The sequence below is a fragment of the Cyclopterus lumpus genome, chromosome 17 (genome assembly GCF_009769545.1).
Source record: "Cyclopterus lumpus isolate fCycLum1 chromosome 17, fCycLum1.pri, whole genome shotgun sequence".
NCBI lineage: Eukaryota > Metazoa > Chordata > Actinopteri > Perciformes > Cyclopteridae > Cyclopterus > Cyclopterus lumpus.
The window spans coordinates 1,249,744-1,277,649 of NC_046982.1; the positions used below are offsets into that span (position 1 = coordinate 1,249,744).

The window sequence follows — 27,906 nt, forward strand, 5'->3', positions numbered from 1 at the left end:
ACATGTATGCTTTACTTTTCCAACCTTAGCCAAACAGTGCATACGCGTCTTGTACTGTCTGAGCAGAGTGTCGAAGCATTTGCATTTAGTTTATTCCAGACGGGATTTCCCTGATGAGTGGAAGTAAAAATAACAGCAACGACGCTGCAAAGGACCCAAACACATCTGGTGACATCAACTGCACCAAATTGCTCCTCCGATCCCTGAATGTTCTGGGTGGCACTGATGCCGAGGAATAGAAACAGAAAAAGTGTAATGAGGGATGAAAAGGAATTGTTGCTAATAACAAATTCTTTATTGCAACAGTCCCTGTTGCTGTTCATGTGATAGCAGGATAATCCTCTGACGGCTGCACCCCACGATGGGGTCTGCGAGCAGGTTGGAACTATAATGTGGTCTCATATTCTAGCCTCTCCTGCACCAGAGCGTCATCTTTGTACTGCAGCCGTGGAGGGGTCAGCGAGCAGTCTATGGCCAGGATTGCCTTGCGTATACTGCGGTCGAGGACGTGGCGCTCCCAGGCTGGGTAGCGGTTCCTACAAAGGTCGATCTTGATGACGGTCTCTTCGAGGCGTGCAGCACGAGACGATGGCGTGGATGGCACTGTGGGTCGGACCTGAAAAACTGGCATGCAGCCGTCCCGCTCAGAATACTTCCCCACGTCCCGCTCCAGGGTCGCGGTGGCACCTCGGTTGGAACGTAGTGAGTTGGTGGCACCTTCAGATGGTAGTGTGGAGAACTGAGCAGTGGGGTCTAGGTCCAGACCCTGGCCGCTCGGTGAGCGTCCAAAGCGTGGCCCGTTGGGATGGAAAAAGGCATAGTACATGAGCATGAAAACCACACCAGTGAGGAAACTGCTGAAGATGACGCAGAGTGCTGGCACTGCAAAGGAGTCGGTGGTGTGAGGCGACCGGTAGAGATACCACAACGCACCGAGAGCAGCATTCTCCACCAGAATCACCAGGTAATAGATGAAAAGCCGACACCTACAAAAAGACATGATGAAAATAAATGAATAAGAACCCAATCAGTTAACAACGCATGAAGCAGCTCCAGTGCTAGCACAATATATTTAGTGCGCAGTTGGAAATGCTTATGTTCTATTTGGACAATGGTGGGCTATAGTAATGAATCAGTCCATTTTTACAACACCAGATACCTCTCCTACGGTTCTCCAAATGTACCTTTACCATAACAACTTGGATGTCCCTTCTATTGTTACAGCATGCTCGACCGCCCCAAGCAGCCAGAAAAAAGAATTGAGTAATGGAGCTTCAACCTGTTTTATTCTGTACTGCATCCTGTTTTTTTTACATCTGCTCAGTAATCCACCCTGGACTATCCAGAATTGACTTTTACAAAGGTAACTGATATGGTGATATTGCTTTAAAAAGCCCATTTGGTAGTATATACTGGAATATAAAAGCTGCAGCTCAAAAAGGTTACTTCTAGAGTATACATCTTTTTAAACCCCAAATCCCTTCCTAGCCCAGATCAAGCCACTGTATTTGATGTATTTCTTCAGAGATCTACATCACACTGAATGGAGTTGAGGGCATCACCTTGTCCGTCCCTCTTTGACGTTGAACCAGGTGAAGATGTAGATTATGCCCACCACCATGTCAAACACAATCTCCTCCCACTTGCTGATGCAGAAGTCTGTCTCACAGTGGACAATCCAGAAGGTCATGATGCACCAGTGCAGGACAATGAAGATGCCAAAGTAGAGTTGGAACACAGAGGCAAACAGGGCGAAGGTGATGACCCTCGCAGCAATAGTGAAGAAGTGCCAACAGAACTGGATGATCACAGCCAGGTAGCTGATGGGCTTCTTGTCATCCCGAGACTCTCTCAGGGCCTTCTGGTAGGAGGCCAGGGCCCAGGCCAGGGAGACAAGGGAGGCTGCAGCTGTCATACCTGCAGCAGTCAGGCACACAGAGACACAACAGCTTGATTCCAGTGCCACGTTATGGGAACAGTGCATGCTTGAATGCACTGTTTTTACCCTAGCTTAGCACCAACGCTGCAAGCAGGGGAAAATGTTCGCTTAGAATATATTTTGTTGTTCTTCTTCTTTTTTTAGATTAGATAAAAAAAATGTTTTATTTATTTTGTATTTTTAATTTTTTTGTGTTTTGTTTGTTTGTCTGCTGTTTTGTTTTTATGGGTTTCTTTGTTGTTGTCGTGTTTCTGTTTTGTTTTTCTCTACTTTATTATTGTCTGACAGGTCTAACTGTGATATTTATGTTTAATGTTAATATATTTGCCAGAAGTATGCACACTTTATTAAAAGATTTGATGGCTAACGACATATGTATGCGTATTATTTGAAGCATCCGGCATTTTCTGGCACTCTGAGTGCTCGCAATGTCTATAATTTACTTTTATGGCTTATTTTGATAGTTTGTTGTAAATAGAAAGTCTTTGATGACACGTGTAACATATTTAATATGGGTAGATGGCACAGGAATGTATGTTCACGATTTTGTATCACAAATTTAGTGATTATCAGTTTACATTAAATGACATTTAGCTGATGCTTTTATCCAAAGCGTCTTACAACAAATTCACCCAAGGACACGTCGCCATGGGCTAGCCGGGGATTGAACCAACGATTCTATGATTGAAGGACAAACCTGCTCTCCACTGCGTCACAATCGCCCCAGATTTAGATGTGGTAAATAAATATTCTAAATCCTAAAACAGTAATGAAGTTTGGTGAAAACTAATATATGCTTGTATATGTTGTGCCTGTTTTAAAGTGTCACACTCCACATCAAACCTGTCCAAATACAACACGCCCCTGCAGAAGATAGCTGACTGCAAAGCCCAGTAAAGGACCCAGAGTCGACATCTGAGCCCAACAGCACAGCTGGTTAGTGTCTCTCTTCAGCATCTTGTTGCAGACTCTGACGCCTCTCGTCGAAGAACCTCCGCTTTACTTCAAAGGACTGTTTGAAGGTTGACACTTGGTTTTAAGGTTCATGTTAGGTCAAGAGAGATGCAGTCTACATCCCGAAGGTGTAGCTCGTGGTGCACAGGCACATGTTAAATACTATAAACTCCTCTGATATATAACATAACCCTCTAACCATAACAGATTAGCGTTTGTGAGTAAGAGTGTTACCTTGCACAGCCTGGAGCTTGTGTGTCTGTATAATGATGCACAGCTGCAGCACCAGTTGCGGTGCGCTCTCCAGAAAGGTCGCCAGCAGATGCAGCATGCTCACATCTGCAAACTCATAGACCATCCTCCAGTAGTAACGCCAACGCTCTGTCTCAGCACTCTGACGACTCCGAACGCCCAGGTAGATGGTGTGAAAATACCTGGAGGACATGGAAGAAAAATATCACGCTTCAGCATCCACATCACATGGCAAGGCACAAGGTTTGTCAAATGTATCTGCCTCTTAAACAGCAGTTTACTTATATCCATATATAAAACACAGATAGCGCAGAGGTGCACTAGTAGTTGTGAGCAAATATATAAAAGTCAGGCTGGACATACATTCCAGGTTGAGGCTGTGTTTTGACACAACATGTGCAGCAAAAAGAAACAGAAATTTGCAACACCAAGCGCATGTCATGTGCATCGCTTTTGAGTTTCCATTGTGCTGTGTGCTACTTGCAGCACCTTTCTGTATGTGCTTGTGTTGTCTCTATTTGCAATGTGCTCAGCTCTCGGGGCTGCTGTACTACAACCATTCTACAACAATGCCCAATTTAAAGGGGACAGTCCTTGATTTTGCTTTAGTGCTCAGTAATGAATTAAAAACAAGAATTTCAGGTCAGGTCTCTATAGAAAATCATTTTCTATAATCAACAGGCTACCATTTCAAAACCACCTCAGTATACTGAGTACTGGTTCTAGTTAGCTCCATATAGGGTTATTCGGCTTGTCCCGCTGATCTTTGTGAATTGTTTTTGCATTGAGGCTCATTTGCACAGAAAGGCGATGATTTTACACCAAATATCTGAATGTTACTAAATATAACTAAGTGCAGATAGCACAGTAGCAACGAGAAGCTGTTTGCTTGTATTTCAGCCATTGAGGTGCTTTGACACTGACACGGTTTCTCTTTGGCTTATTTAGCTTCCGCAGTAGCCAGAGTGTATACTTCTTAAACTTGTTCAGTGCTGACAAGTCTGTCAAATCCTGATTTGTAGACGAAGCATGGCTTTAATTCGCTTTTTATCTACAATGCTTAAAGTGGGTCCAATACCATTCAAAAGCAAGGAAAATATGAACTTTCTTTGTGGAGACACAAAGACTGTGCTATATAGTCTATGGTTTCACACTGCAGTTTCATTTGAAAAGACCGCATTGCAACATGGACGTTGCCTGAGCAGCGATCATACTTCAGCTCCAATTTGACCTCTCCAGACCTGAGGCAAGAGCTCCTTTAATGAAGTGAATTCATTATTACTTTTCAGTCTGTCTGTGGCCCACATTGTAATGTGCCTCTCTCTAGCTCTGAAATATCACCGACACATGGCATTCATTTAGCAGCAGCCTAATAGGCCGTGAAATTAAGTTCCACTATCAATAAAGAATTTGAAAATAAAAACTGGGTTGAGGGCAATAAAGCTGCAGCCTGTCCATGGACAGATGGACATGACACATATGTCACTGTTTGTGTGTGTTTATGTCCACAAATACAGATACAGACGTGTTAACCTGCCACTCAGGCTACATTCACGCTGTATCTGCTTCACATCGACATAAAAGAAAAGTCAGCTCATTCAGCCTTGAAGCAAGGCCACCCTCACCGCCATCAGTACAGCATTACCATGGCAATGCTACTATTTATGATAGGAGATTCATGGCACTGGATCATGTGTCTACCTGAGCATGAAACTACCAGGTACCAGTGTTCCACTGAACAACCACCTGAATGACAATTTCAGAAAAGGAACAGTGGCCACTGTTGTACAAAGCAATTCACATTTTAGTTTCATAACCTGCAGGCCTGCTGCTGTATTTGAATGTCAGTCCTAGTACATCCCCTGCTGGTGAGATAATTCTTCTTTGAAATGGCTCGGGTACCACGTGGCTAAAAGGTTTGGGCTGCTGCTTACTCTCAAATACAAAGGGCAGCCGATGCAATGCATTAAGGCCTCCCTCTGCTTCAAACCAACTAGATCATATTGTGACATTATCAAGTTTGTTTGAAGCAGAGCATATCAAGCTCTGCCTTCTCTGTGGTTGTTTAACAGTGACGTGGAGCACACCTGGGCCTGTGGTTCCCCATGCATGAAGGTCCCCTCTCCTCTGTGATGTGTCTTTAGTTCTCCTTTCTTTTTTCAACAGAACTTTCACTCATTTACTTGATCAAAATGTGACACTTTGGAATTCAGAGCACATCTGTTGACTTCCACATGGTGAAGGCTGAGCCGGCGGCTAGTGGCTAACAGCCATTTCTCTGTGGGGGAACCGGGTTGGGCGTTATCAGCTGTAACCACCGTATGAGCTCGCTAGTGGGGCTCACATGCACAGCCAGTCCAACAATGTCAACAAGGACAGATATTAGAGATTATGGATTACAACGACTATATCTTTACAGAGCAAATTGTTGTTTGCTGCAATATTAATGCTTTAAATCGTGAGAACCTTTAAGTTGTAAATAAATGATTGTATTATTTAGTAGATCCGTGTGTCTCAAATGTTTGTCCGATAGCTGGGCTACGTGGTCGTAGAGGGGGTGAGAAGGTAATATGGTCCGACGTGGATTTGTTTGAATTACTGTCACTGCCATTACTGCCTTTGGCCTGGCGAGCCATGACATGAAGGATGAAATTGAAGCATGAAATAAAGCTAAATTAAAACCTCAGGTCTTTGGTCGGGTTCTGGTCTAAACGTTGGCAGCAGCAGTCAGGATCATCAGAATCAGGTCTTAAAGAACCTGCCATGACTTGTGTTCAGGTTTCAGGTTTCAACTAAACGGCATTCCCAGTTACGTTTAAAGGGAAACATATGTTCTCCCTGATTACGGTTACAATTTTGACATTATATTAACGTTGCGAAATACAAAAACAAACAACATTTGGGAGAAAATAGATTTTGTTTGTGACGCCTTGACAATGCAGTTTCGTTTGAAAAAAGGTGGAAGATTTCGAACTCCCGTTCTTGGCAATCTAGTATGGAGTATTGTACATGATGTTTTTAATGGTTACATAAATAGTTTTGACATAGTTCCCCATTCACACACTGACGGAACAGCCTTCGGGGGCAACTTGGGGTTCAGTGTCTTGCCCAAGAACCCATCGACATGGACTAGCGGAGCCGGGGATCGAACCACCGATCCTCTAATTGAAGGACGACCCGGCCACTGAGCAACAAGCCGTTGATATATCAGACGTTGACACACGCACAATACGAATAATTCTAATAATATTTGATGGGTTTAATGCAGAGAAGAATTTCCCCACTGTGGGATTAATAAAGTGTACATTTCTTTCTAAAATGAAATGTTTTCAGACTGATTAAGTTTAAGAGGTTTCTGCTCTCAGGTACTCCTGAACTTATCCAAATGTTTCAGCTCTATCTGGAGAGAATCAAAGTCACTCCCATCCTAATTTTACTGATCTGTTAAATGGTTCCAACATGGTAACAGTGAGGTAACAACATGGTAACAGCGAGGTAACAACATGGTAACAGCGAGGTAACAATGAGGTTCCAACATGGTAACAGCAAGGTAACAACATGGTAACAGTGAGGTAACAACATGGTAACAGCGAGGTAACAACATGGTAACAGCGAGGTAACAACATGGTAACAGTGAGGTAACAACATGGTAACAGCAAGGTAACAACATGGTAACAGTGAGGTAACAACATGGTAACAGCTAGGTAACAACATGGTAACAGCGAGGTAACAATGAGGTTCCAACATGGTAACAGCAAGGTAACAACATGGTAACAGTGAGGTAACAACATGGTAACAGCGAGGTAACAACATGGTAACAGCGAGGTAACAATGAGGTTCCAACATGGTAACAGCAAGGTAACAACATGGTAACAGTGAGGTAACAACATGGCAACAGCAAGGTAACAACATGGTAACAGTGAAGTAACAACATGGTAACAGCGAGGTAACAACATGGTAACAGCGAGGTAACAATGAGGTTCCAACATGGTAACAGCAAGGTAACAACATGGTAACAGTGAGGTAACAACATGGTAACAGCGAGGTAACAACATGGTAACAGCGAGGTAACAATGAGGTTCCAACATGGTAACAGCAAGGTAACAACATGGTAACAGTGAGGTAACAACATGGTAACAGCTAGGTAACAACATGGTAACAGCGAGGTAACAATGAGGTTCCAACATGGTAACAGCAAGGTAACAACATGGTAACAGTGAGGTAACAACATGGTAACAGTGAGGTAACAACATGGTAACAGTGAGGTAACAACATGGTAACAGCAAGGTAACAACATGGTAACAGCGAGGTAACAACATGGTAACAGTGAGGTAACAGCGAGGTTCCAACATGGTAACAGTGAGGTAACAACATGGTAACAGTGAGGTAACAGCGAGGTTCCAACATGGAAACAGTGAGGTAACAACATGGTAACAGCGAGGTTCCAACATGGTAACAGTGAGGTAACAACATGGTAACAGCGAGGTTCCAACATGGTAACAGCAAGGTAACAACATGGTAACAGCAAGGTAACAACATGGTAACAGCGAGGTAACAACATGGTAACAGCAAGGTAACAACATGGTAACAACATGGTAACAGTGAGGTACCAACATCAGTTCAGTCCACGGCCCAGAGAATCTGAGCACCTTTGAACAAAGCATTCTGATTTGCCACAAAGACCTTGCCAGTGTTTGTCAGCATGACCTTGCCAGTGTGGTCGAGAGCTGTGTGCAACATCTGGGTTTCAGCTACATTTCTGCTAATGTTCAACGCTTTCTGCACATTCCAAACACGTCCCACACATCTGTGTTCGTATCGTCTGCTGTGCATGACGTATTTGCCCACCAGCCTGTCTGACAGGCACAGAACTCCGCTCTGGCTCTCTGGATGAGACAAACTTTAAAAGAGCAGCTGTGCTCTTTATCGGCGGTGGAAAACTGAGACTTACTTCATCAATTCAAGTCACAATTTGACCAGGTGCATTTCATGTGCATGCCCGTGTTGCATAATGACAAAGAATTATCTGTCTGTCCGAGAGGAACACCTGGAGGGAATTTCTTCAAATTTGGCACAATGATGAGCTTATTACATTTTGTTTGCCATAACTCAAGAATGTATATGCTAATTATGACATTTTGGACACACAAGGATGTAAACTGCAACATTACTAGAAAATTATGAGGTGGAAGCATTTCCTTTTATTAGTGTGAAGAAGACGTGTAATGATACAGAGCTCCACCTGCTTCTGAGAGAGTCTCATTACATGCTGCTCTCTCTCCACCCCTCATGTGGCCCTGGTCCTCTCCTGCTCTGAAGATAGGCCTTACACACACACACACACACACAGAGACACACACACACACACAGACACACACTCACACACACACTAACACACACAGACACACACACTCACACACACATAGACACAGACGACATGATCATTTATTTGCAGTGATGGTTGTGTAAGTCCAATAATCACTATCTTCTTAACTCTGGTCTCCACCAACTCATGAGAATAATATGTGTCTGTTTCACTGCTAGATGCTCCACGGTGTCCTCCAGCTGGTCTCTAATGCCTCATCTCCACTGCACGGTTCATCTCGACTTGACTCGACTCACTGTTGGTACCAGGTCCTTATCTCTATTTCCTGTTGCACTGCAGATAGTAAGATGATGTCATCACTGACATCATCTTCAGCGCAAAGAGTCCTTCCATTGGCAACCAAACAGAAGAACTTCTGATGTTTGCGGCCAAATAAACAAATATTCAGTTCAAAGTGACAAGTGAACAAAGAAAAGCAGCAACGCACACTGTGGGAACAGCAACCTGTATAAAATGAGTAACTGTCATATTCTGTCATCTAATAAACATAACACCGTTACTAATAACACCGTTACTGATAACACGTTACTGATAACACGTTACTGATAACACCGTTATTCATAACACCGTTACTGATAACACGTTACTGATAACACCGTTATTCATAACACCGTTACTGATAACACCGTTACTGATAACACGTTACTGATAACACCTTACTGATAACACATTACTGATAACACCTTACTGATAACACCGTACTGATAACACCATTACTGATAACACCATTACTGATAACACCATTACTGATAACACCTTACTGATAACACCGTTACTGATAACACCTTACTGATAACACCGTACTGATAACACCTTACTGATAACACCGTTATTCATAACACCGTTACTGATAACACGTTACTGATAACACCGTTATTCATAACACCGTTACTGATAACACGTTACTGATAACACCGTTACTGATAACACCGTTACTGATAACACGTTACTGATAACACCGTTACTGATAACACCATTACTGATAACACCGTTACTGATAACACCATTACTGATAACACCATTACTGATAACACCTTACTGATAACACCGTACTGATAACACCGTTACTGATAACAACGTGCTGCAGCTCGTGTACTCACAAAAACTAAGAAAAGAGATCACATGACTCCTGTATTAGCTGCTCTGCACTGGCTCCCTGTAAAATCAAGAATCACATTTAAAATTCTTCTCCTCACCTACAAAGCCTTGATTGGTGATGCACCATCATATCTTAAGGAGCTTGTAGTACCATATTGCCCCACTAGAGAGCTGCGCTCACTAAATGCGGGGCTACTTGTGGTTCCTAGAGTCCTAAAAAGTAGGATGGGAACCAGAGCCTTCAGTTATCAAGCTCCTCTTTTATGGAACCAGCTTCCACTTTCAGTCCGGGAGGCAGACACAGTCACCTCATTTAAGAATAGACTTAAGACTTTCCTCTTTAATAGTGCTTATAGTTAGGGCTGAATCAGGTTTGCCCTGGTCCAGCCCCTTGATATGCTGCTATAGGCTTATAGGCTGCTGGGGGATGTTTTAGGATACACTGAGCACCTATCTCCTCTTCTCTCTCTCCTTATGGATGAATTTACATCTCTCCATTGCACCTTATTAACTCTGCTTCCTCCCCGGAGTCGTTGTGACTTCACGTCTCATAGGGTCCATTGGACCTGGAGGTGTCTGATGCTGGTGAATCGGCCTCCCGCGTTGGCCCTGCTGATGCGCCCCGCCCCCCCTCCTCTCTACCTCCTTCTGTTTCATGGATTGGAGTTCCATTCATACATTGTCATATTCATGTAATGTGTTTATGTAACTTTGTAAATGCTGTTCATTCTGTGCACATGACATCTATTCATCTGTCCATCCGGGGAGAGGGATCCTCCTCTGTTGCTCTCCTGAAGGTTTCTTCCCTTTTTTCCCTGTGAAAGGTTATTTTTGGGGAGTTTTTCCTGATTTGATGTGAGGTCCTGGGACAGGGATGTCCCTGTAAAATCAAGAATCACATTTAAAATTCTTCTCCTCACCTACAAAGCCTTGATTGGTGATGCACAGTGTTATTACGGGGTTTACATTTATCTGAGCGTTGCATATCAGTGAAACGGCAAAGAGAGCAAGAGTGGTCGGAAGCGATATCATCAGAGACGAAGGGGACATGACAAACGTTTTCCAATGATGTACAAGTAATGGAGATATCCAAATCAACATGAACAATTACACAGTGTATATGGACATTATTACACAGTGTACTATGGACACTATTACACAGTGTATATGGACATTATTACATAGTGTACTGTGGACACTATTACACAGTGTATATGGACATTATTACACAGTGTACTATGGACACTATTACACAGTGTATATGGACATTATTACATAGTGTACTGTGGACACTATTACACAGTATATATGGACATTATTACACAGTGTACTATGGACACTATTACACAGTGTATATGGACATTATTACATAGTGTACTGTGGACACTATTACACAGTGTATATGGACATTATTACACAGTGTACTATGGACACTATTACACAGTGTATATGGACATTATTACATAGTGTACTGTGGACACTATTACACAGTATATATGGACATTATTACACAGTGTACTATGGACACTATTACACAGTGTATATGGACATTATTACATAGTGTACTGTGGACACTATTACACAGTGTATATGGACATTATTACACAGTGTACTATGGACACTATTACACAGTGTATATGGACATTATTACACAGTGTACTATGGACACTATTACACAGTGTATATGGACATTATTACACAGTGTATATGGACATTATTACACAGTGTACTATGGACACTATTACACAGTGTATATGGACACTATTACACAGTGTACTATGGACACTATTACACAGTGTATATGGACATTATTACATAGAGTACTGTGGAAACTATTACACAGTGTACTGTGGACACTATTACATAGTGTACTGTGGACAGTATTACACAGTGTATATGGACATTATTACATAGTGTACTGTGGACAGTATTACACAGTGTACTGTGGACAGTATTACACAGTGTACTATGGACACTATTACACAGTGTATATGGACATTATTACATAGTGTACTGTGGACACTATTACACAGTGTACTATGGACACTATTACACAGTGTATATGGACATTATTACATAGTGTACTGTGGACAATATTACACAGTGTACTATGGACACTATTATACAGTGTATATGGACATTATTACACAGTGTACTGTGGACACTATTACACAGTGTACTGTGGACGCTATTACACAGTGTACTATGGACACTATTATACAGTGTATATGGACATTATTACACAGTGTACTATGGACACTATTACACAGTGAATATGGACATTATTACACAGTGTACTGTGGACACTATTACACAGTGTACTGTGGACGCTATTACACAGTGTACTAAGGACACTATTACACAGTGTATATGGACATTATTACACAGTGTATATGGACATTATTACACAGTGTACTATGGACACTATTATACAGTGTATATGGACATTATTACACAGTGTACTGTGGACACTATTACACAGTGTACTGTGGACGCTATTACACAGTGTACTATGGACACTATTATACAGTGTATATGGACATTATTACACAGTGTACTATGGACACTATTACACAGTGAATATGGACATTATTACACAGTGTACTGTGGACACTATTACACAGTGTACTGTGGACGCTATTACACAGTGTACTAAGGACACTATTACACAGTGTATATGGACATTATTACACAGTGTATATGGACATTATTACACAGTGTACTATGGACACTATTATACAGTGTATATGGACATTATTACACAGTGTACTATGGACACTATTACACAGTGTACTATGGACACTATTACACAGTGTATATGGACATTATTACATAGTGTACTGTGGACACTATTACACAGTGTACTGTGGACATTATTACACAGTGTACTATGGACACTATTATACAGTGTATATGGACATTATTACACAGTGTACTATGGACACTATTACACAGTGTACTATGGACACTATTACACAGTGTATATGGACATTATTACATAGTGTACTGTGGACACTATTATACAGTGTATATGGACATTATTACACAGTGTATATGGACATTATTACACAGTGTACTATGGACACTATTACACAGTGTACTGTGGACAGTATTACACAGTGTAATGTGGACACTATTACACAGTGTACTGTGGACATTATTACACAGTGTACTGTGGACATTATTACATAGTGTATATGGACATTATTACACAGTGTACTATGGACACTATTATACAGTGTATATGGACATTATTACACAGTGTACTATGGACACTATTACACAGTGTATATGGACATTATTACACAGTGTACTGTGGACATTATTACATAGTGTACTGTGGACACTATTACACAGTGTATATGGACATTATTACACAGTGTACTATGGACATTATTACACAGTGTACTGTGGACATTATTACATAGTGTATATGGACATTATTACACAGTGTACTATGGACACTATTATACAGTGTATATGGACATTATTACACAGTGTACTATGGACACTATTACACAGTGTATATGGACATTATTACACAGTGTACTGTGGACACTATTACACAGTGTATATGGACATTATTACACAGTGTACTGTGGACATTATTACATAGTGTACTGTGGACACTATTACACAGTGTATATGGACATTATTACACAGTGTACTATGGACATTATTACACAGTGTACTGTGGACACTATTACACAGTGTACTGTGGACACTTTTACAAAGTGTATATGGACATTATTACACAGTGTACTGTGGACATTATTACATAGTGTACTGTGGACACTATTACACAGTGTATATGGACATTATTACACAGTGTACTATGGACATTATTACACAGTGTACTGTGGACACTATTACACAGTGTATATGGACATTATTACACAGTGTACTGTGGACACTATTACACAGTGTACTGTGGACACTATTACACAGTGTACTATGGACACTATTACACAGTGTATATGGACATTATTACATAGTGTACTGTGGACACTATTACACAGTGTACTATGGACACTATTACACAGTGTATATGGACATTATTACATAGTGTACTATGGACACTATTACACAGTGTACTATGGACACTATTACACAGTGTATATGGACATTATTACATAGTGTACTGTGGACACTATTACACAGTGTACTATGGACACTATTACACAGTGTATATGGACATTATTACATAGTGTACTGTGGACACTATTACACAGTGTATATGGACATTATTACATAGTGTACTGTGGACACTATTACACAGTGTACTATGGACACTATTATACAGTGTATATGGACATTATTACACAGTGTACTATGGACACTATTACACAGTGTACTATGGACACTATTACACAGTGTATATGGACATTATTACATAGTGTACTGTGGACACTATTACACAGTGTACTGTGGACGCTATTACACAGTGTACTATGGACACTATTATACAGTGTATATGGACATTATTACACAGTGTATATGGACATTATTACACAGTGTACTATGGACATTATTACACAGTGTACTGTGGACATTATTACATAGTGTACTGTGGACACTATTATACAGTGTATACGGACATTATTACACAGTGTATATGGACATTATTACACAGTGTACTATGGACACTATTACACAGTGTACTATGGACACTATTACACAGTGTATATGGACATTATTACATAGTGTACTGTGGACAATATTACACAGTGTACTATGGACACTATTATACAGTGTATATGGACATTATTACACAGTGTATATGGACATTATTACACAGTGTACTATGGACATTATTACACAGTGTACTGTGGACATTATTACATAGTGTACTGTGGACACTATTATACAGTGTATATGGACATTATTACACAGTGTATATGGACATTATTACACAGTGTACTGTGGACAGTATTACACAGTGTACTGTGGACACTATTACACAGTGTATATGGACATTATTACATAGTGTACTGTGGACACTATTACACAGTGTATATGGACATTATTACACAGTGTATATGGACATTATTACACAGTGTACTATGGACATTATTACACAGTGTACTGTGGACACTATTACACAGTGTACTGTGGACACTATTACACAGTGTATATGGACATTATTACATAGTGTACTGTGGACACTATTACACAGTGTACTATGGACACTATTACACAGTGTATATGGACATTATTACATAGTGTACTGTGGACACTATTACACAGTGTACTGTGGACGCTATTACACAGTGTACTATGGACACTATTATACATTGTATATGGACATTATTACACAGTGTATATGGACACTATTACAGTGTACTATGGACACAATTACACAGTGTACTATGGACAGTATTACACAGTGTATATGGACATTATTACACAGTGTACTGTGGACATTATTACACAGTGTACTGTGGACACTATTACACAGTGTATATGGACATTATTACACAGTGTACTGTGGACATTATTACACAGTGTACTATGGACAATATTACACAGTGTACTGTGGACACTATTACACAGTGTACTATGGACAATATTACACAGTGTACTGTGGACACTATTACACAGTGTACTGTGGACACTATTACACAGTGTATATGGACACTATTACACAGTGTATATGGACACTATTACACAGTGTACTGTGGACACTATTACACAGTGTATATGGACATTATTACATAGTGTACTGTGGACACTATTACACAGTGTATATGGACATTATTACATAGTGTACTGTGGACACTATTACACAGTGTATATGGACATTATTACATAGTGTACTGTGGACACTATTACACAGTGTATATGGACACTATTACACAGTGTACTGTGGACACTATTACACAGTGAATATGGACATTATTACATAGTGTACTGTGGACACTATTACACAGTGTATATGGACATTATTACATAGTGTACTGTGGACACTATTACACAGTGTATATGGACATTATTACATAGTGTACTGTGGACACTATTACACAGTGTATATGGACATTATTACATAGTGTACTGTGGACACTATTACACAGTGTATATGGACATTATTACATAGTGTACTGTGGACACTATTACACAGTGAATATGGACATTATTACACAGTGTATATGGACATTATTACACAGTGTATATGGACATTATTACACAGTGTACTATGGACATTATTACACAGTGTACTGTGGACACTATTACACAGTGTATATGGACATTATTACACAGTGTACTGTGGACACTATTACACAGTGTACTATGGACACTATTACACAGTGTATATGGACATTATTACATAGTGTACTATGGACACTATTACACAGTGTATATGGACATTATTACATAGTGTACTGTGGACACTATTACACAGTGTATATGGACATTATTACATAGTGTACTGTGGACACTATTACACAGTGTACTGTGGACGCTATTACACAGTGTACTATGGACACTATTATACAGTGTATATGGACATTATTACACAGTGTATATGGACATTATTACACAGTGTACTATGGACATTATTACACAGTGTACTGTGGACATTATTACATAGTGTACTGTGGACACTATTATACAGTGTATATGGACATTATTACACAGTGTATATGGACATTATTACACAGTGTACTATGGACACTATTACACAGTGTACTATGGACACTATTACACAGTGTATATGGACATTATTACATAGTGTACTGTGGACACTATTACACAGTGTACTGTGGACGCTATTACACAGTGTACTATGGACACTATTATACAGTGTATATGGACATTATTACACAGTGTATATGGACATTATTACACAGTGTACTATGGACATTATTACACAGTGTACTGTGGACATTATTACATAGTGTACTGTGGACACTATTATACAGTGTATATGGACATTATTACACAGTGTATATGGACATTATTACACAGTGTACTGTGGACAGTATTACACAGTGTACTGTGGACACTATTACACAGTGTATATGGACATTATTACATAGTGTACTGTGGACACTATTACACAGTGTATATGGACATTATTACACAGTGTATATGGACATTATTACACAGTGTACTATGGACATTATTACACAGTGTACTGTGGACACTATTACACAGTGTACTGTGGACACTATTACACAGTGTATATGGACATTATTACATAGTGTACTGTGGACACTATTACACAGTGTACTATGGACACTATTACACAGTGTATATGGACATTATTACATAGTGTACTGTGGACACTATTACACAGTGTACTGTGGACGCTATTACACAGTGTACTATGGACACTATTATACATTGTATATGGACATTATTACACAGTGTATATGGACACTATTACAGTGTACTATGGACACAATTACACAGTGTACTATGGACAGTATTACACAGTGTATATGGACATTATTACACAGTGTACTGTGGACATTATTACACAGTGTACTGTGGACACTATTACACAGTGTATATGGACATTATTACACAGTGTACTGTGGACATTATTACACAGTGTACTATGGACAATATTACACAGTGTACTGTGGACACTATTACACAGTGTACTATGGACAATATTACACAGTGTACTGTGGACACTATTACACAGTGTATATGGACACTATTACACAGTGTATATGGACACTATTACACAGTGTACTGTGGACACTATTACACAGTGTATATGGACATTATTACATAGTGTACTGTGGACACTATTACACAGTGTATATGGACATTATTACATAGTGTACTGTGGACACTATTACACAGTGAATATGGACATTATTACACAGTGTATATGGACATTATTACACAGTGTACTGTGGACACTATTACACAGTGTACTGTGGACACTATTACACAGTGTATATGGACACTATTACACAGTGTATATGGACACTATTACACAGTGTACTGTGGACACTATTACACAGTGTATATGGACACTATTACACAGTGTACTATGGACAGTATTACACAGTGTACTGTGGACATTATTACACAGTGTACTGTGGACATTATTACACAGTGTATATGGACACTATTACACAGTGTACTATGGACAGTATTACATAGTGTACTGTGGACACTATTACACAGTGTATATGGACACTATTACACAGTGTACTATGGACACTATTACACAGTGTACTATGGACATTATTACATAGTGTACTGTGGACACTATTACACAGTGTATATGGACATTATTACATAGTGTACTGTGGACACTATTACACAGTGTATATGGACATTATTACATAGTGTACTGTGGACACTATTACACAGTGTATATGGACATTATTACATAGTGTACTGTGGACACTATTACACAGTGAATATGGACATTATTACACAGTGTATATGGACATTATTACACAGTGTATATGGACATTATTACACAGTGTACTATGGACATTATTACACAGTGTACTGTGGACACTATTACACAGTGTATATGGACATTATTACACAGTGTACTGTGGACACTATTACACAGTGTACTGTGGACACTATTACACAGTGTACTATGGACACTATTACACAGTGTATATGGACATTATTACATAGTGTACTATGGACACTATTACACAGTGTATATGGACATTATTACATAGTGTACTGTGGACACTATTACACAGTGTACTATGGACATTATTACATAGTGTACTGTGGACACTATTACACAGTGTATATGGACATTATTACATAGTGTACTGTGGACACTATTACACAGTGTATATGGACATTATTACATAGTGTACTGTGGACACTATTACACAGTGTATATGGACATTATTACATAGTGTACTGTGGACACTATTACACAGTGAATATGGACATTATTACACAGTGTATATGGACATTATTACACAGTGTATATGGACATTATTACACAGTGTACTATGGACATTATTACACAGTGTACTGTGGACACTATTACACAGTGTATATGGACATTATTACACAGTGTACTGTGGACACTATTACACAGTGTACTGTGGACACTATTACACAGTGTACTATGGACACTATTACACAGTGTATATGGACATTATTACACAGTGTACTATGGACACTATTACACAGTGTATATGGACATTATTACATAGTGTACTGTGGACACTATTACACAGTGAATATGGACATTATTACATAGTGTACTGTGGACACTATTACACAGTGTACTATGGACACTATTATACAGTGTATATGGACATTATTACACAGTGTACTATGGACACTATTACACAGTGTACTATGGACACTATTACACAGTGTATATGGACATTATTACATAGTGTACTGTGGACACTATTACACAGTGTACTGTGGACGCTATTACACAGTGTACTGTGGACACTATTACACAGTGTACTGTGGACACTATTACACAGTGTACTGTGGACGCTATTACACAGTGTACTATGGACACTATTATACAGTGTATATGGACATTATTACACAGTGTATATGGACATTATTACACAGTGTACTATGGACATTATTACACAGTGTACTGTGGACATTATTACATAGTGTACTGTGGACACTATTATACAGTGTATATGGACATTATTACACAGTGTATATGGACATTATTACACAGTGTACTGTGGACAGTATTACACAGTGTACTGTGGACACTATTACACAGTGTATATGGACATTATTACATAGTGTACTGTGGACACTATTACACAGTGTATATGGACATTATTACACAGTGTATATGGACATTATTACACAGTGTACTATGGACATTATTACACAGTGTACTGTGGACACTATTACACAGTGTACTGTGGACACTATTACACAGTGTATATGGACATTATTACATAGTGTACTGTGGACACTATTACACAGTGTACTATGGACACTATTACACAGTGTATATGGACATTATTACATAGTGTACTGTGGACACTATTACACAGTGTACTGTGGACGCTATTACACAGTGTACTATGGACACTATTATACATTGTATATGGACATTATTACACAGTGTATATGGACACTATTACAGTGTACTATGGACACAATTACACAGTGTACTATGGACAGTATTACACAGTGTATATGGACATTATTACACAGTGTACTGTGGACATTATTACACAGTGTACTGTGGACACTATTACACAGTGTACTATGGACAATATTACACAGTGTACTGTGGACACTATTACACAGTGTACTATGGACAATATTACACAGTGTACTATGGACAATATTACACAGTGTACTATGGACAATATTACACAGTGTACTGTGGACACTATTACACAGTGTACTATGGACAATATTACACAGTGTACTGTGGACACTATTACACAGTGTACTATGGACAATATTACACAGTGTACTATGGACATTATTACACAGTGTACTATGGACAATATTACACAGTGTACTGTGGACACTATTACACAGTGTACTATGGACAATATTACACAGTGTACTGTGTACACTATTACACAGTGTACTGTGGACACTATTACACAGTGTATATGGACACTATTACACAGTGTATATGGACACTATTACACAGTGTACTGTGGACACTATTACACAGTGTATATGGACATTATTACATAGTGTACTGTGGACACTATTACACAGTGTATATGGACATTATTACATAGTGTACTGTGGACACTATTACACAGTGAATATGGACATTATTACACAGTGTATATGGACATTATTACACAGTGTACTGTGGACACTATTACACAGTGTACTGTGGACACTATTACACAGTGTATATGGACACTATTACACAGTGTATATGGACACTATTACACAGTGTACTGTGGACACTATTACACAGTGTACTATGGACACTATTACACAGTGTATATGGACATTATTACATAGTGTACTGTGGACACTATTACACAGTGTACTGTGGACGCTATTACACAGTGTACTATGGACACTATTATACATTGTATATGGACATTATTACACAGTGTATATGGACACTATTACAGTGTACTATGGACACAATTACACAGTGTACTATGGACAGTATTACACAGTGTATATGGACATTATTACACAGTGTACTGTGGACATTATTACACAGTGTACTGTGGACACTATTACACAGTGTATATGGACATTATTACACAGTGTACTGTGGACATTATTACACAGTGTACTATGGACAATATTACACAGTGTACTGTGGACACTATTACACAGTGTACTATGGACAATATTACACAGTGTACTGTGGACACTATTACACAGTGTATATGGACACTATTACACAGTGTATATGGACACTATTACACAGTGTACTGTGGACACTATTACACAGTGTACTGTGGACACTATTACACAGTGTATATGGACACTATTACACAGTGTATATGGACACTATTACACAGTGTACTGTGGACACTATTACACAGTGTATATGGACATTATTACATAGTGTACTGTGGACACTATTACACAGTGTATATGGACATTATTACATAGTGTACTGTGGACACTATTACACAGTGAATATGGACATTATTACACAGTGTATATGGACATTATTACACAGTGTACTGTGGACACTATTACACAGTGTACTGTGGACACTATTACACAGTGTATATGGACACTATTACACAGTGTATATGGACACTATTACACAGTGTACTGTGGACACTATTACACAGTGTATATGGACACTATTACACAGTGTACTATGGACAGTATTACACAGTGTACTGTGGACATTATTACACAGTGTACTGTGGACATTATTACACAGTGTATATGGACACTATTACACAGTGTACTATGGACAGTATTACATAGTGTACTGTGGACACTATTACACAGTGTATATGGACACTATTACACAGTGTACTATGGACACTATTACACAGTGTACTATGGACACTATTACACAGTGTACTATGGACAATATTACACAGTGTATGTGGACACTATTACACAGTGTATTTGGACATTATTACACAGTGTATATGGACACTATTACACAGTGTATTTGGACATTATTACACAGTGTATATGGACACTATTACACAGTGTACTGTGGACAATATTACACAGTGTATGTGGACACTATTACACAGTGTATTTGGACATTATTACACAGTGTATATGGACACTATTACACAGTGTATTTGGACATTATTACACAGTGTACTGTGGACACTATTACACAGTGTACTATGGACACTATTACACAGTGTATATGGACACTATTACACAGTGTACTGTGGACACTATTACAGTGTACTATGGACACTATTACACAGTGTACTATGGACACTATTACACAGTGTATATGGACACTATTACACAGTGTACTGTGGACACTATTACACAGTGTACTATGGACATTATTACACAGTGTACTGTGGACACTATTACACAGTGTACTATGGACATTATTACACAGTGTACTATGGACATTATTACACAGTGTACTGTGGACACTATTACACAGTGTATATGGACATTATTACACAGTGTACTGTGGACATTATTACAGTGTACTGTGGACACTATTACACAGTGTATATGGACACTATTACACAGTGTACTGTGGACACTATTACACAGTGAATATGGACACTATTACACAGTGAATATGGACACTATTACACAGTGTACTATGGACAATATTACACAGTGTACTGTGGACACTATTACACAGTGAATATGGACATTATTACACAGTGTATATGGACACTATTACACAGTGAATATGGACACTATTACACAGTGAATATGGACACTATTACACAGTGTACTATGGACAATATTACACAGTGTACTGTGGACACTATTACACAGTGAATATGGACATTATTACACAGTGTATATGGACACTATTACACAGTGTACTATGGACAATATTACACAGTGTACTGTGGACAATATTACACAGTGTACTGTGGACACTATTACACAGTGAATATGGACATTATTACACAGTGTATATGGACAATATTACACAGTGTACTGTGGACACTATTACACAGTGAATATGGACATTATTACACAGTGTATATGGACACTATTACACAGTGTACTATGGACAATATTACACAGTGTACTGTGGACACTATTACACAGTGTACTGTGGACACTATTACACAGTGTATATGGACATTATTACATAGTGTACTGTGGACACTATTACACAGTGTATATGGACATTATTACATAGTGTACTGTGGACACTATTACACAGTGAATATGGACATTATTACACAGTGTATATGGACATTATTACACAGTGTACTGTGGACACTATTACACAGTGTACTGTGGACACTATTACACAGTGTATATGGACACTATTACACAGTGTATATGGACACTATTACACAGTGTACTGTGGACACTATTACACAGTGTATTTGGACATTATTACACAGTGTATATGGACACTATTACACAGTGTATTTGGACATTATTACACAGTGTATATGGACACTATTACACAGTGTACTGTGGACAATATTACACAGTGTATGTGGACACTATTACACAGTGTATATGGACACTATTACACAGTGTACTATGGACACTATTACATAGTGTACTATGGACACTATTACACAGTGTATATGGACACTATTACACAGTGTATATGGACACTATTACACAGTGTACTGTGGACACTATTACACAGTGTACTATGGACATTATTACACAGTGTACTGTGGACACTATTACACAGTGTATATGGACATTATTACACAGTGTACTGTGGACACTATTACACAGTGTACTATGGACACTATTACACAGTGTATATGGACACTATTACACAGTGTACTGTGGACACTATTACAGTGTACTATGGACACTATTACAAAGTGTACTATGGACACTATTACACAGTGTATATGGACACTATTACACAGTGTACTGTGGACACTATTACACAGTGTACTATGGACATTATTACACAGTGTACTGTGGACACTATTACACAGTGTACTGTGGACACTATTACACAGTGAATATGGACATTATTACACAGTGTACTGTGGACATTATTACAGTGTACTATGGACATTATTACACAGTGTACTGTGGACACTATTACACAGTGAATATGGACACTATTACACAGTGTACTATGGGCAGTATTACACAGTGTACTGTGGACATTATTACACAGTGTACTTTGGACACTATTACACAGTGTATATGGACACTATTACACAGTGTATATGGACACTATTACACAGTGAATATGGACACTATTACACAGTGTACTGTGGACAATATTACACAGTGTACTGTGGACACTATTACACACTGAATATGGACATTATTACACAGTGTATATGGACACTATTACACAGTGAATATGGACACTATTACACAGTGAATATGGACACTATTACACAGTGTACTATGGACAATATTACACAGTGTACTGTGGACACTATTACACAGTGAATATGGACATTATTACACAGTGTATATGGACACTATTACACAGTGTACTATGGACAATATTACACAGTGTACTGTGGACAATATTACACAGTGTACTGTGGACACTATTACACAGTGAATATGGACATTATTACACAGTGTATATGGACAATATTACACAGTGTACTGTGGACACTATTACACAGTGAATATGGACATTATTACACAGTGTATATGGACACTATTACACAGTGTACTGTGGACACTATTACACAGTGTACTGTGGACACTATTACACAGTGAATATGGACACTATTACACAGTGTATATGGACATTATTACACAGTGTACTGTGGACACTATTACACAGTGTACTATGGACATTATTACACAGTGTATATGGACACTATTACACAGTGTATATGGACATTATTACACAGTGTACTGTGGACACTATTACACAGTGAATATGGACATTATTACACAGTGTATATGGACACTATTACACAGTGAATATGGACACTATTACACAGTGTATATGGACATTATTACACAGTGTACTGTGGACACTATTACACAGTGTACTGTGGACACTATTACACAGTGAATATGGACATTATTACACAGTGTATATGGACAATATTACACAGTGTACTGTGGACACTATTACACAGTGAATATGGACATTATTACACAGTGTATATGGACACTATTACACAGTGTACTGTGGACACTATTACACAGTGTACTGTGGACACTATTACACAGTGAATATGGACACTATTACACAGTGTATATGGACATTATTACACAGTGTACTGTGGACACTATTACACAGTGTATATGGACACTATTACACAGTGTATATGGACATTATTACACAGTGTACTGTGGACACTATTACACAGTGTATATGGACATTATTACACAGTGTATATGGACATTATTACACAGTGTATATGGACACTATTACACAGTGTATATGGACATTATTACACAGTGTATATGGACATTATTACACAGTGTATATGGACATTATTACACAGTGTATATGGACATTATTACACAGTGTATATGGACACTATTACACAGTGTATATGGACATTATTACACAGTGTACTGTGGACACTATTACACAGTGAATATGGACATTATTACACAGTGTATATGGACACTATTACACAGTGTATATGGACATTATTACACAGTGTACTGTGGACACTATTACACAGTGAATATGGACATTATTACACAGTGTACTGTGGACACTATTACACAGTGAATATGGACACTATTACACAGTGTATATGGACATTATTACACAGTGTACTGTGGACACTATTACACAGTGAATATGGACATTATTACACAGTGTATATGGACATTATTACACAGTGTATATGGACATTATTACACAGTGTATATGGACATTATTACACAGTGTATATGGACACTATTACACAGTGTATATGGACATTATTACACAGTGTACTGTGGACACTATTACACAGTGAATATGGACATTATTACACAGTGTATATGGACACTATTACACAGTGTATATGGACATTATTACACAGTGTACTGTGGACACTATTACACAGTGAATATGGACATTATTACACAGTGTACTGTGGACACTATTACACAGTGAATATGGACATTATTACACAGTGTACTGTGGACACTATTACACAGTGTATATGGACATTATTACACAGTGTATATGGACATTATTACACAGTGTATATGGACATTATTACACAGTGTACTGTGGACAATATTACACAGTGTATATGGACAGTATTACACAGTGTATATGGACACTATTACACAGTGTACTGTGGACACTATTACACAGTGTATATGGACAGTATTACACAGTGTACTGTGGACACTATTACACAGTGAATATGGACATTATTACACAGTGTACTGTGGACAGTATTACACAGTGTATATGGACATTATTACACAGTGTATATGGACATTATTACACAGTGTACTGTAAATGTCACAAGACTGACTATATGTGCAGCTCAGAATAGGTCAAGCAGACACAGTAACACTGTGGCTGCAGCCGGGGCGATGGCTGAGGACCCTGAAGTCATGTGATCTGATTTGGGTTCAGCAGTCTGCTGCTGTGTGTAACTCTTTGGCGAAAATCAATGGGAAAAAATGGACCATTAGATGTTTAGAGACTTGTCAACGTGTGAAATAATTAGACAGAAGGCTATTGGCTCAGGTTTGTGCAGCTTGTCTTTGTTCTCTCTAACAGAAGGTTGAACTATTTAACTGGGTCGCAAAGAGTGTCAATTTCTGGTACATTTCCAATGCAACAGAGAATATTAGGAACATTGGGAATGTGAGAGATTTTGCACAATTTTAATATAAAAATCTGAGCTGCAACCAATAACCGATGAGCAGATTGTAACGCGTCTTAATAACATGTCATAATAACGTTTAGAATGTGTTATACACATGGGCTTCATAGAAAGTGCCCCCAACATTTCTTCCACCAATGGTTACTCTGCAGCATGTGCACCCCAGGATACGTCAGTAACAGTTGGCTACGTAGATTGAATGAATGGCTGTCGTCAAACGCAACCACGTGCATCTTGAATTAAGGGTCATTCAAATGTGTGTCTGCACCCGCAGGCGGTTTGGGAAGTTCTTTCCAATGGCACCAAAGGAGAGAAGTACCTACATGTAATGTAATGTAATGTAATGTAAAAGTACCACAGCATATGTAGCATCCACTGCTTGACACAAGGTGGGACCAACTCCCTGTGTGTCTATAAAAGATGGAAAGTAGCCTATGAGCCATCAGTATATATATAAAGACAAGTGACCTGAATGCTCCCAACAGTATCATGAGTGGACCTGCAGATGGGAGCATGTCAAAGATGGCAGCTGGTAGCCACGCTGTCAGAGTTGGCCTGATTCAGAGGCCACCACAGTGCCAAGAATCCGAACCACTGTCAGAGCAGCCCGCTGCTCATTCATTCATTTATACCACACACATAAACAAACACATCACACCCCACACACACACACACGTGCCGTCATTACCCAGCCCAAGGCCTCCTTCCTACCTCCATATCTGGCCCATCTGGAGGATGTGGATGACGGACTGGCCGAACCAGACGCAGAAGGAGTAGTAGGCCGACCGTTTCCTCCCCCTGCCGCCCCCCGCGGTGCTCGCGGTGCTGTTGGTCGTGGTGTTCTTGCTGGCGGTCGACGCCTGCCTCTGCGGCGTGGCCGGCTGGTGCTGAGCGGTAACGTCGGCGTGCGAGGCCGAGCCGCTCAGCAGCGTGTTCCCGTCCATGTGGGCGCAGTCAGCGGCGGATTCGGCGCCTTCCTCGGTGCCGAAGTCGTGGATGAACCATCTGAAGCTGAAGAGCTGGACCGAGAAGGAGCCCAGCACCACGAAGAAGAGCGTCAGGCCGAACCACCAGTACTCGTGGCGGAGGAAGTAGTCGACCGACAGCCACACGTCGGTGCCCACGTCGGCCAGATACACGGCCACCGCGGCTACGATCCACAGGCAGTCCCACACCGTGTATTTCTGCTGCTCCCTGCCCGGGAGAGGGCACGTCGAGTTGGATCCCCCCCCGCCGCCGCAGCACCGCGACTCCCCGTTGGCGAAGTCGCAGTCCCCGGTGCTCGCAAAGTCGGGCTGGGCGCCCGCGTGGAGCCCCTGCACCGAGCCGGAGTGCTCGGAGTTCTGCAGCGGGGTGAAGGCCACGTCGCTCTTCTTCATCTTCAGGACCCCGTCCGACTTCGCCGCCAT

The 27,906-nt window shown here is 39.6% G+C and overlaps 1 protein-coding gene across 1 annotated transcript; it reads right to left on the reverse strand.

Moving 5' to 3' along the window:
* Positions 1-200: 200 nt before the first annotated feature.
* Positions 201-27,906, reverse strand: xkr4 (XK related 4). Its single transcript, XM_034555711.1, has 4 exons — positions 27,209-27,906; positions 3,128-3,327; positions 1,563-1,917; positions 201-986 (listed from the first exon to the last, which is right to left on the reverse strand). Exons 1-4 carry the CDS (start codon positions 27,904-27,906, stop codon positions 386-388), a joined length of 1,854 nt encoding a protein of 617 aa, XP_034411602.1. The 3' UTR covers positions 201-385.

Coding starts and splice junctions, on each gene's coding strand:
- xkr4 (XM_034555711.1), bottom strand. CDS start 27,906: ATGGCGGCGAAGTCGGACGGGGTCCTGAAGATGAAGAAGAGCGACGTG. Junction 3,328..27,208: donor CAGATGGGCCAGATATGGAG/GTAGGAAGGAGG, acceptor CATGTCCTCCAG/GTATTTTCACACCATCTACC. Junction 987..1,562: donor GTCAAAGAGGGACGGACAAG/GTGATGCCCTCA, acceptor GTCTTTTTGTAG/GTGTCGGCTTTTCATCTATT.